This window comes from Osmia bicornis, chromosome 15 (assembly GCF_907164935.1).
Source record: "Osmia bicornis bicornis chromosome 15, iOsmBic2.1, whole genome shotgun sequence".
NCBI classification, from domain to species: Eukaryota; Metazoa; Arthropoda; class Insecta; order Hymenoptera; family Megachilidae; genus Osmia; species Osmia bicornis.
This window is the reverse complement of record NC_060230.1, coordinates 1,255,246-1,268,490: the sequence shown is the minus strand read 5'-3', so window position 1 is coordinate 1,268,490 and position 13,245 is coordinate 1,255,246. Positions and strand designations below refer to the sequence as shown.

At 38.8% G+C, this 13,245-nt stretch overlaps 1 protein-coding gene across 4 annotated transcripts; it reads right to left on the bottom strand.

Annotated features, from left to right (window-relative positions):
* Positions 1-3,391: 3,391 nt before the first annotated feature.
* Positions 3,392-13,030, bottom strand: LOC114872919 (neuroglian). Of its 4 annotated transcripts, none has more exons than XM_029180672.2 (11): positions 12,907-13,030; positions 11,884-11,960; positions 11,347-11,479; positions 9,504-10,919; positions 8,974-9,434; positions 8,559-8,915; positions 8,221-8,479; positions 7,826-8,146; positions 7,101-7,750; positions 6,718-6,810; positions 3,392-6,597 (listed from the first exon to the last, which is right to left on the bottom strand). In XM_029180672.2, the coding sequence occupies exons 2-10, from the start codon at positions 11,936-11,938 to the stop codon at positions 6,719-6,721; spliced, it is 3,744 nt and encodes a 1,247-aa protein (XP_029036505.2). In that variant the 5' UTR covers positions 11,939-11,960; positions 12,907-13,030; the 3' UTR covers positions 3,392-6,597; position 6,718. The 4 variants fall into 4 exon arrangements, with proteins under 4 accessions (XP_029036505.2, XP_029036507.2, XP_029036506.2 ...); XM_029180674.2 differs by having other exon boundaries at positions 6,718-6,807; XM_029180673.2 differs by lacking the exon at positions 12,907-13,030 and adding an exon at positions 12,581-12,797.
* Positions 13,031-13,245: the final 215 nt, after the last annotated feature.

Sequence of the window (13,245 nt, the reverse complement as noted above, 5' to 3'; positions counted from 1 at the left end):
GAAATCGCACGATTTACTTTCAAGTAGTATCGAAGATAAAAAGGATGATTTCATTAAAGATAGACACGATTCTCTCTGATAAATATCTGGTATTTATCTTAGGCAAATCAAAGGCCGCCTAGTCGACATATTTTACGGTCTAGCAGTCGATATATCGATCTCCTCCGGGGCTGGAATACCGTATACGCGGATATATGGAAATCAGAATTTGAATTAGCAAATAAGGTGAAAAGAAATCGGTGGAAGGAACCAGTTTTTAAACATCTTTCGTCGGGGTCCTCCTCTTCGTTTCTTCTTCCATTCTCTTTCGTACTGCGTCTACTATTCCCCTTCGCGTCACTCCCCCGTCTATCTTTGCATTCGGCAAAGAGAATTCACCGTTGCAGTTTGGACTTTGTTCCCGAGCTTGACACCAGCCTGCCATTAACTTATCGGCATCCGCGAGGTGTCAGAAATCGATCACGAATAGATCACGAATAATCTCGCGACAAGGGAGGGGATCGCTGTTGACGCAGCTTTCTTTTATTAGCAATAAATATAAAATGATACCGAACGAATACGACGAATTTTAAGGAAATATCCTTCTTGGTACGGTATTCTTACTATCAAATCTTCGACCACATTTTCATGTTCGTTTTGCAATCCATTACAATGGCCTGCTTGTTAGGTGCCACGGTATATGCGACATGCACCATTTTACACTCTACTTGTGGTCGATCGGACCGCAAACATTTTTCGCGCCTTACGGAGACGAGTAAACTCTCGCGACGCGACCGATCTTCCGAGGAACATACCAGATCATCAGAAACTTTCTACAAACAGGTGCAGGTGATGAAAGATACATAAGGTACTCGAAACGTGTACTGGGTGTCCCATAATACGATACGCGATTGGCAAAGAAATGATTGAAAACTTCTGAACGTAAGTTTGACCGCACAAAGAACGGTCAAAATTGATAATCCAGATTTTCAGTTAAAAAGTCAGAAAAATTCCGATCGGTCGTTCGATAGCGGAGCTTCGCTCCAACTAAAGAAGACTATCGGTCTTTTTAGAGACGAACCGAGTTAGCAGGCGTATCCGAAATCAACGCGAAAGTAGAAAACAAGCGCATAATAATGAGATACTCCGCGACTGCATTACTATTTCCGACTACGGGGGTTCGAATGTAACCCGAACGATGAATAATGCATGATGCGCAACCATGGATCGAGCTTGTGAACATCGATGGATCCTCGGGTCTCGAGAAAGGAACTAAACGTTTAATTTGCCACCTTTCAATCGTACTATCTTAAACCCGGTTGCTTATAACAGGTTTGTATTTACCAGATTCTTATTCAGAAGATAAATCGTTTGGAGGAACGTAAATTAATCGTCGACGATTTTTTAACAACCGGATTGACATTTTTCCCCGCCGTCTTGAAAGCTCCAAGGTGATATCTTCATTTTTTAAAGGTCAAATTGAACGGTTCCCGAAGGACTATGGGGGCTGTTCTTGGTTTCCGTCGAGCAACAGGTTTAACAGATCGCTCAATGAATAGTTGATAATAGTGTCCATTGTGGGCCGCGTGTCGAGGGACGGGTCCATCTAACAAATGGCCCATTGTTATCTCTTACGGCTGTTCGCTTTTTCTCTCGCTCTTTTTCTCCTTCTTGCGCTGTGCGCCGCACGAAACTCGGCCGTGTTATACAGGGTAATTCAGAAAAGAGAAACGATCTTTCACGCGGAGGACTGTTATTAACTCGGTTCCGAGCACGATTGAAAAATATGCCCCGTTTATAATAGTGCTCTACGCCTGGATCCTCGGGCGTTTCGTTAGCTTAAAGAGAACGGGTAGATTATATTCTTTCTCCCCGCGAGGAGGTAACAGAATCGTATAATAACACGTTAAAGAATTTTTTTTCTTTGCAAATCATGATCGTAATTTCGCATCGTTTTCTTTTTTTTTTTTTTTTATACACGCCGTAAGTGGCGACGAGAAGAAAAGGTGGAGTTGGAGATAATCGATTTCACGGGTATCGAAATCTCCGTCGGGGTAATAAATTTTTAAAAGCTGGTACATGTGTGTGTCGGCTCTCTAATAGCCAAGGGAAATTGGCGGATATTCGATAAGTCACGAGAAATCAGGAGAATCGCATATAAAGTCTGCGCCCTGATACAACGGACACAATTGATCCGAACGTATATTTTACCCGGCTCACGAACGGGGAAGCGAGTCCCGAGAGCCGTCTCCGAGAGAGAGCAACCAGTGCCGGTTTATTCCCGATCGAATGTTTTTGCTCGACCGTCGCAAACCTAATTGGATTCGCTACAAACCGCAAGCAGTCGTACGAGCATTACGCAAAATCATGTAGTCCTCGGCTTTTTAAATGTTGATTCATCGGCCGGACCGAAGGAATGAAATTTCCAAATTGGCTATAAGCAGAAACTGTAATTTCTTGCATTCAACTTAGCCATCTTCTATTAAAGATTTATTCTTACTTCCTGGTTAAATGCGATTATTACAATATATTTGTTTCTTTTATTTGCCACGTGAATTTAAATTATTCCGTTTCGTTACTACGCTGGTCAAGATAACGCAACTTTATTAACGTACGCGATATCTACTTATCGCTATAACTCTTACCTTGCAACGTACTCGCGCGCAGCTCGTATGCGCCGTCTCTCTTCCACGCATGCGTCGACCTTACCTCTCCTTCTCCCGCAGCACACTCAAGCACACTCGGCATGACCGGCGACCCACACGGACGCGCGCAGCTTCTACAGCAGGCAGCCAGGCGCTAACGTCGATACATGTATAGCTGACGGCGGTCAGCAGCACGGTACATTTCTCCGTCGTCGGCTTGTCTTCCCCTTTCGTCCTTTTTTCTCTTCTGTTCTCGTTATAAATGCTTCGATGCGTGCAACGATGAGAGAGAGAGAGAAACGTTGACATAGCTAGGTAACACCGAAACATGGGATTAGCGAGGAGGGTTAAAGGAACCGATGAAAGTAGGAAAAGTTAGAGAAAAGAAAATGAGAGAAAGGGATGAACCAGGTGAGAAAGAGATAGAGAAAGGAAACGGTAGAGGGACAGTGACGCGAGAGAGATGCACAGGTAGAAAAAAGGGAGAGCGACTCACGAGAGATCAAGTTAGAGTACCAGCACAAAAAACCTGTCCCGCATAATTACATTATCGGTCACATCTCGTTCGACTTCTGTCTGCGCAGCTCTTGCTTGCCTGAGACCAAATGCGCTCCCGTACAGCGTACAGGGCCTCGATCCTCGAGGACGATGCGACAAGGACTCCTCTGAAACCGCAGGAGGTCCAATCTTTCTCGGCCTTCTGAAAGAAATATCCATGATTTAGACAAATTGCAATTTTCATTGAACTCGGAGAAACACAGTCTCTCTGTCGTTTATAGATTTTATTTATTTAATTTTTGTTTTTATTGACATGGGAGATGTTATACAGGCATTGGAATGCGCGTTATCGTAGTTACTTATAAATGATCGAACATAAGGCGAATCATTTGACATTTGACAAAACGTTGTAACGCAATGTAGGATATTCTCGTCGCTTTCGAGGAGATGAAAGAACCTTCAACCAGGTTGCTAAACCTTTCTGCAAACTCTACTTCGTAGAAAAAATATTGAAACGATGGTACCGCTAGAAACATACACAAGAAGGTGGTCTCTTACGAGCACGCTCTTTATGGATCTTTCTATCGGGAAATGTATTAGTATCTTAATATTTATAATCAGATAATGTACAATGAAAAGCTAGTACGATAGGCGCACACATGTTCGTATTATCGTATAACATTTTTCTTTTCGTTATTTTTGCAACAGTTTATCTCTTTTTTTTATTTTTGTATGCGCAACATGTGTTGTCCTCTCGTTGTAAAATGAACACTGTTTCGTAGAAAGTCATTTGTATCGCATTCTTCGTCGGTGCTAATTGCGCTAACACAGTGGTTACTTCCCGGCGTTGTAACTAAAATAGTTAATGCATTGTTTAAAAAAAAATCAGATCCAACACACGACGTACGTGCTAAACGCTTACGCATCTACCGTGAATACGAAGAAATGTCTATATTATATATATATATATATATATTAATAACGAGTGAAAGTAATAAAAAGAAAAAAATGTATCAAAATATATTAAAAAGTATCAAAACACCAGTTACACGTACGAAAGTATTGGAAGTTCACGTAAGTTACAACACGTTTCATCCAAACAGAGATTCGAATCTTAAAAAGGACACGGATACGGATGTATCTCCAAAATGTACAGAAGATACTACGATTAGAAAAATACATTAAAACGTAATCGCATACTTTTGTGGATTGACTTGGACGTCTATGATCATTCTGGCAAATATATCGTTCAATATAATTTTACCATTAATGATACTTTAATATATTACATATATGTCTCTGTATCTTCTTTTATATATCTCGGTATCTTTACAATAAATTATCATTTTTCTTTAATTTACAATACGTTCTTTTTGTAGGCGCCTATATACGTACGTGTATATGTATAATATATATTATTTATAGAGTTCGTAAAAATTACGCGACGTCCAAGCCATTTGTACAGGATAATCGGCAAAAAAGATCCTGACAAATATTAATTAAAATCTACAGTTTGTCGCTAAACGAAATTTTGAGACCTCCTTTGTTTTTCTTTTTCAATGGTACATACTAAAATTTAGAAGACAAGTTGGAAGAATAATTACTATTGCATGTCGACTTTCCATAGATTCAGAGCTGTGTACATTATTTTCAGAGTATCATATATATTTTTACGAACTTTACGCGCATTATGTGTATTGTTAAGTATTCCTATATTTTGTACCTTTTTTTTTTTATTTTTGTACCTGATATATTTGTTCACGACACTTTTGCAGACAACCTGTACATTGCATTGAATATACTAAACTTAAATATATAGTAAATAAAAAACGTACATTTATTCTTGCAGAAATCAACGAATCTCTACTCATTTCTTAATAACATTTTTATACACTAAAACGCAATAATAGCTGTCCTTGTGTGATCGCATTCTTTCAAGACTCTAATTAATAATCAATATATGTCTCTATATATTTAATATATTATATATTAAATAATCAATACTCTAGACTCATTATATTGTAATAAAATTACCAAAAGGAAAGTGAACATTAATAAAAATAAAAGGACTTTCATTTTCTTTAGCTAAAGCACGTTTCACATACAAAAAGCAACAATTAGAGGCCATGTGACTTTTTTTTTTTTAACTACTATAGTGCATGTACAATGTTCCTTTCAATATTAGAGTAATAATAATAATATCTTTTGTCATTTGCGTATCGTTAATGAAAGTGCAAGTGCACAATAATTGTATTATTCATTCAATGACCGACCATACCCATTGTACCCAGTATATTCTTCTATCTCCGACGCGGGACGTTATCACTTTCTTCTTTCTCTGTTCATATATTTTTCTTCACTGTGTATGTACCCTTGAAGTAGAATTAAGAAGTTAAGGGTCTTCCTGAACTGCGTGAAACAGGCATGTTCTCTCGTTGAATGAATAAGAGATAGTCACCGATTCGTTATATTTGGCCCTTTGTCGGCAGAGTAAAAATTGATTGCATCTAAAGATTCTTAGAACAATTTCACGTTTTTTTTAAAAGTTAAAATTAGATTCAGTCGAAGCCAGATTGTGACACTATTCTCAATATCAGTCCTTCCGTTTTCAAGATTGCATATAAGCAACATCAGTCTGTTAGAAGGTGTATAAACTAATTTTGGGCAATACGAATCATCAATGTTATTTGATTAAGTGGATGTGATCCTATATGCAGCCTTAAAAGTACATCATGATTTTGTGCCGTACATACTTAGAACAATATAAACATAACTCGTATACCCTGTGATTATTATCGTGTCGATCAATCAATCTGGCTTTGTCAAATGTTTTACTGTCGATGCTAGAATACTTTCTACTTTTATTTATGTTCGTAAATAGCTTGCACGCTATGAAACACCTATCGTCTTTGGGTTTTATAATTAGTACAAGATACTTCAACAAATGTATCGGTTAATAAATAATTTTTTGATTAATTAACAAATATGTATCCATCGATACACGCAATAAGTAGATGAAATAATTATCGCAGTTCAACTTCGAATATACTAAAAATTATTGGAATAATCGAGTAACGCATCTAAAATGATGTGTACGAAACACTTAAAAGACGAATCACTCTAAACGATACGAATATACAAATTGTTGTGCTTCACTTGTATATCCCTAACTGGCTCAATATAGAAACATTTACTTATCTCTCTATGTAAACTATAAAACCCAAAACCAAAATCTAATTGGCAGTATAGTGTTGGACATTGCGCCCAGCGCAAGGTGCATAGCAGAGCTGCTGCGGTTAGTAAGGACCTGTAACCTTACTTATGAGAGAAAAAACAATTTTTATGCGGCTCGAATAAGATAATGGCAGAGGTTACACGTATGTGGCCATAGTGCCGCTTGGAATGGGCGGTGTTTCTTCTGGTCTACCCTTGGGCCCATATTGTCCAATGAAAGAACCGTCTTCCGTGAAACGTCCTTTAACAGAATGAAAATTTCAATTCACGATTTGACATTTCAAGACATAACACATCAAGCACACATGAAAGGCAATAATGTAAATCGTGCTCGTGTCTCTGAATGTATAGTTTAACCTACCTTAAACTAACGTAGCAAATGCTTGCGAGTTTGGTTCTGGCTTACGATGTCGACCATACTGACCAATGAATGATCCGTCCTCGTTCATACCTTCTGTATTAAATTAAGCGATAAAGCAAATAAAATAGGAAATAAAACATAATATATAAATAAAGTTGCTAAATTAGGAAAAGTGAACGACGTATAAACAAATATTCTATTCTATATAAAATTTGTACATATGCAAAATGAAAAACTGAAACATAAATTTTTCAGTGTGTGCTTTGCATCTGCATACGTGGGAACTGGTGCATACTCTATTAAAATCTAACTATACATACCTAAATTGTATGATTACTATTGTAGCTCAATATAAATTGAGCTATATTGTATTTTAAACTGACCTGTATCACCCTCCCCGTATTCTGCCATAGAATCGGTGTCAGACTCTGGATGCTTTCCATCTTGATGGGACGACGATGCTAAAGACGCTCGACCACCTGCTGATTTAGTATCTAAAGGTTGCGAATACTCGTGAAAACCACCTTCGTCCGGGTAGTCACCGCGTCCAGCAGCTAATTCCCTTTCGTGTACCGCGTACTTTCCGCCTCTGTTGCGTTTTACAATGCACACGATTATAAGTACGAAAAGAAGGAAAGCGATCGCTAGCATCATTCCTATGAACCATCCAGCAGTAGCGACATTTTCTTTAGGCTGAATGATAGGTCCCTCGCTGCTTGTCTCTACTTCCTGCGGTTCGCTTTCCGTGAAATAATTTCCATCGACGGCAACGACGGACATTACGTAAACCTCGCCGCTTTTAAGTCCACGAATTTCGATCGTGTTCGATTGGTACTCTGGGTCAGTCTCCAGAGAGATCGTTTCGCCTTTAAGTTTGTACTTAACGAAAAAGTGGCTGCCAGGGTTTCCATTGAGATTTAGCTGCCAAATAATTCTGACGTTCGAATATCCGTTCTCTTTTGGTATGGCTTCCCAAGTGAATTGAGGCACGTCTGGCCGTTGGGACGTACGCGTCTTCTGTTCGATGAAGTAACTGAGAAAGTACAAAGGAATATTTTTTATTAGATAGGTGAATCAATGACGATTAATAGGCAGTAGATATACGTACTCATTTCCTTCGCCAACTTTTGTCGTTGCCCGGACGTGTACACGATATTTAGTGTCAGGTGCTAGCGCAGCTAATTTTGCGCTTGTGGCTTCTGAGTCCATAATGTGCGGTTTCCTCTCCAATAGAGGTCCTAATCTAGTTCCATTTACGGGTTCATAGTAAATTCTGTATCCATTTAAGATACCATTCGGTTCGGCAGGTTTCGTCCATGCTAAGAACAAAGCGCTGGAGCCCATCGGGAACGCCTCAAGATTGAGAACTGTTCCTGGAACTCCTTCTGGTGTATCAAAACTTAAAGTTTCAGAAGGTGGTCCAGCGTACCTAATATAGATAATCAATGTTATAGGCACAGTTACATAGAAATATTGATTAGTTACTGGTTTAGTTATCATTACCGGCCATTATATGCTAGGATTCTGACATAGTTCTTGCTGAATGGAACAAATTTGGTAACTAACGCATGGGACCTGTTACCACCTCTTATATCGATTTCCCTCAATCCTTTTTCTCCATCCTTTTCTGTCCACGTTTGAATTTTATATCCCTGTAATTCACCTCGTACCGATTCCTCGGGAACCGGGTTCCACGAGAACTGCGCGCTTGTGCTGGACTTTATTTGATTCAACGTGAAGTTAGTGGGTGCTTGCAAGGGTACTGTAATCATTATATACACTTTGGCTAACATCGTTCTTCAGAAGTGTTCAGTAAAATTAATCGAAAAATAAAAACAAACCATCCTCTCCAGAGTATCCAGTTACTTCTTCAGGCGCGACTCTACATTCTCCCTTCGCATTGATAGCCACAACTTTGATCTTGTATCTCTGATAAGTGGGTTGATTGTCTACTACCAGGCTATTCTTTTTCCAATCGTGTATATCCTCTATCGTCCATTTCTCTCCTGGTATGTCTCGTCTGTAATATACTCTGTACATGAACTTCGGCGCGTTGTGCTCAATTTGCGGCATCACGGTCCAGGATATAACAAGATTTTGCGGAGTTGTTCCTTTACCCGCAACGTTATCCGGATTCCTGTAAGGAACGTCCGGTAAAGTGGTGCACACATCGCTGTGCGGCGATGGTAACGAAGGTCCTGCATGGAAAAATTAATATGAATAAACTTACAAAATTACTTATCTCTCAAATCTTACCTATTTTGTTCCACGCTAATACACGGAACGTATAGTTAGCCCAAGGCGACATTGGAACAACATAAGTTTGTTCAGTGGCTGGTACGGAATCTTTAGCTATTTCCCAAGTATCCGGTGTGAAAGTGGTGTTATGCTGAATGGTGTATCTTAAGATCGGAGCTCTGTTATCACCCATAGGAGTCCAATGCACGGAAGCTTCGTTTTCCATACATTTTACGCTGATTAATTTTGGCGGGTTCGGTACGTCCTGAACGATCAGCGTTGCTTGTGCTTTCGTCTCGTCCAACTCGGTATGAGCAACGCACGTGTAAATACCAGAATCTAATTCAGTCGTTTTTGTGATCATTAACGAATAATCAGTGCTTCGCACAAATCGTGGTTCCATCTCAAAATCTATAGGCTCGCCGTTGGACAACCAGTCGATCGTTAAAGTTAAACTTGAATCTGTGACGGCATTACACCTAAATATAATATTTTATTAATACATGGACTCAAGAAATTCATATCATTAGAAAATCATAATTATTTACCTAAAGGTTGCAGTAGAACCTGCGGCAACTTCGTAATCCTCAGGTTCGTCCGTGATTCTCGTGTGTTCTTTTACCATTAAATTACCAGTAGCTTCTACTTCTCCAAATTTATTAGACGCGTGGCACGTATAGACACCCGCATCTAAGAATATTACATTTTCAATTTCTAAGTCACCGGAGTCCATAGTCTTGTATCGGCCTCCGGTCAGTTCTTGACCTTTCCGGATCCATTTCACAGTTGGTTTCGGTGCCCCAAACACGCGACAGATAATTCTCACTGTTTTCCCGTCAACAGTAGCGATATCAGCTGGCGGTTGTATAATTTCTGGTTCCAGAGCTAAAACATTTACGTACACATCCTTGTATACGTAGCCCAACGAATTAGTTGCATTGCATCCGTAATTTCCTGTGTCTTTCTTAGTTAGTTTCTCTATAATGATGGAATTCGATGTAACTTTCCTACGCGGATTTGGCGGAGCTTCCGATATTGGTTTGCCATTATGAATCCATTTGATTTCAGGAGTAGGCACTCCGTCAGCTGCGCATTTGAATGCAACAGTCTCGTCTTCCGCGGCGTTTATGATCTCAGGTTCGATAGTGAAATATGGTACCGCCATTACTTGTAAGTTTATAGAATACGATTGCGCATCTCCAACTCCGTTCGATGCTTCGCAACTATACGTTCCCTCGTCCTTGAAATTCACATGCTTTATTATCAACGATTTACCATAATTTCCTTGAGTTATTCGATCGTTTGTCCGTATTATTTTCCCGTTTTTACTCCATAATATCTGCGGTAAAGGCGTCCCACCGAATATGCAATATAATTCAATCTTTTTACCGCGTAAGGCAACTTCGTTCTTTCTACTGACGTATTGTTTGACGGGTTCGTGTTTATTTTGACTAGCAGACGTTCCCGTTGAAATAACATTTAATAAAACTCTATTTCCTAGTTTGTATTCGTTTCTGAATACGGACGTAGCTGCGCAGGCGTAATAAAAATCATCGGAGGCGTCGTTTCTAGTGACGTTACTAAACCAAAGATTTCCTTCGGGATCCAAAGTCATTCTCGAGTTATTGATCGACTTGATACTACCGGCGATGTCTTGAATCAACCAATACACGTTCGGTTTCGGCCAACCGTCCGGTGGTTGACACGTTAATTTGAATGGCTGCCCTTCGTTTGCATCGAGGCTTATAGGATTCTGATCTTTGAACGAATTCAATTCGGCTTTTCGAACGAAAACAGAGTTGGATGTCGCTGTCCCCCATTCATTTTCTGCAAAGCATTGGTACTGTCCCAAATCTTCATCGCGCGGTCTCGAGATGACCAGTGTACCTCTACCAGGTTGCTGAGATATACGGTCATCGTACGCTGGCCATTCAAAGTTTTTTCCATTTTTAATCCATCGGTACCTAAATCAGACGGTATATATTAATTTATGAAGAAAAAAAAATAAATTACGCGATGGTAACGTTATTTATTGTCTATTGATGCCTTAGTGACCACTCCCATACATCTACAATTTACACCACAAGTAAGGTATCTTTATCAGTACTGGTAACTTTATACCCCCTAAGGCTATGAGGTCATCCTGGTAATTAAGACCAGTTACTCTGGCTTCTTTGGAGGATAGAGATAGAGTACTTAAATGTAAGTGCAGTGAAATTACATGAATGAAAATTTTCTTGGAAAATGTTTCTCATTCTTCAATAATTAATTCAAGCGCAAAGCTGTTCCTATTTATACCAGAATTGTATTGCACAGAAATGATGACAATTTTTATTTGAACAAACAGGAACAAAGTAGAGTACATTTATTTTCCACTTAAATTCATTTTACCTCGGAGCAGGTTCTCCTTCTGCTTCGCATTCAATTAAAAATGGTTTGTCATTCTCATTAATCTTTGCCTGAGCCACTTGAAATAACTGCTCATCTGTCGGGGGTTGTTTGGATATCCGTGGTGGAGATTGAACTAACAAAGATACAAATGACAATGGTATAATATTGGAACTCATAGTAAAGTAACATGTTTGTATAAAGTATACACTATGCAATATTAAAATATTGCAATTACTTCAGTAGCTGAACGAAAATAAAAGTAATACAAATAATCTGTTAATTAAATACGCTATAATTACATTAAGCCTAATTTCGGCTAAAAAATTTTATAGAAGCAGGTGAAACTATGCAATTAAAATTAATTTATTTAAATTATTTATTTCTAGCGTTCGCTACTGTTTTCACCTCCTATAATATCCACGATACGGACTATAATTAAAAATTACACAAGATTATAAAAACAACTAATTAATCTTATGAAATAATACTTGGAATTTTGGTGACCGATATAAACCGCGATGACGGAATTGCACTCACTTATAGCCGATGCCTGTAGAATCAGTGTCGAGATGACACACACGATGAACTTCATGATCGGCCGGTATTTTCTTAAGCTGTAAATAGAAAAGAATTCATAGAAAATCGCATTTCGCCATAATATCAAATAATGACATACAGCTATGACATTTTATTTTGAATCCGATATTTTGAACGACATTACATAAATTATAATTCACGCTTCTATACATTCGTTCCCTTAATCTTTACAATTCAAACGAATATGCCGAATGAAATCACGACAGCCTTTGCTAATAGCCTAATCGCGTTCATAAGAGACTTTTTTTTCCTACACAACACCGAAGAGTCAAATATCATTTGAACCACTTTGTATACACGGGTAAGCCTTGAAAGAGCATGAAATTACCCGAGTTATATCACTTGGAACAAACAAATGAAATTTCAGAATTCCATAAAAATGTTACGCGCTAATGCACAGTTGCCAATGGAGACGGAAAAAATGGGCGTGCTCCTGACGGTAATAAATAAAATTAATAATAAATAAATTGAGCATGTGTCAACGGGCCGGCTTATCGTATAACGAGCCTAGGTTAATTGTGGTTAATCTTAAAATGAAATTAAAGAATTAAGAACAGACATTGATGTATAATAACAAAGTTCCTTTCCGGATCGCGTACGATCGTCGGAACAGGTGATGGTGCTACGATGATCTCACCAAAGTTGTCCTTCGAAATCATAACACGGCGAAAGTGAAATGACGAATTTTATCACAGTTTTATATTCGATCACCTTTCTACGACACTTTCAATATTTTACGTATAGTCCTTTGAAGAAACTGTATCGATCGGGCGATTAGTTAGAAATCGGATTTCTCATGGGGACCAAAAGGGAAAAAGGGAACACACGGGGCTGGGCAACGGGCACACCCGCGAACCAACATTGATCGACGACGCTGTTCGTTCGTTTCGTAAATTTATCGAGATTTCTTACTTAGCGTCACTAAAATGAAATTTTATACTCGTTCGTATTAAATACGCTCACCTATCTCAACGTTTTAAGAAGTGTTCGAACGTTAAAATCCCATCATCACCAAGGCATCATCGAAAAACCACTGACTCGTACACGTAACGCACCGTACGGTACTGTACTACTGTAGATGTGCACGTTGCATGTGTTGCAAGCTGAATCCCCACCTAAATACGTTTTACGTATACTAAAGCGTCTCCAGTGAACTTAACGGATCGCTCACACCAGAGTTGCTCTATGAAAAAACTTGACATTCTTAAAGATTTCTGGAAGTAACTATATATACTTTATGTAATATAAAATAGTTGCGAAATAGATTCTCCGTTAAGAATGCTTCGTTCGATGTAACATTGC

Coding starts and splice junctions, on each gene's coding strand:
- LOC114872919 (XM_029180672.2), bottom strand. CDS start 11,938: ATGAAGTTCATCGTGTGTGTCATCTCGACACTGATTCTACAGGCATCG. Junction 11,480..11,883: donor TCTACAGGCATCGGCTATAA/GTGAGTGCAATT, acceptor TATCTTTGTTAG/TTCAATCTCCACCACGGATA. Junction 10,920..11,346: donor GAAGGAGAACCTGCTCCGAG/GTAAAATGAATT, acceptor CGTCTGATTTAG/GTACCGATGGATTAAAAATG.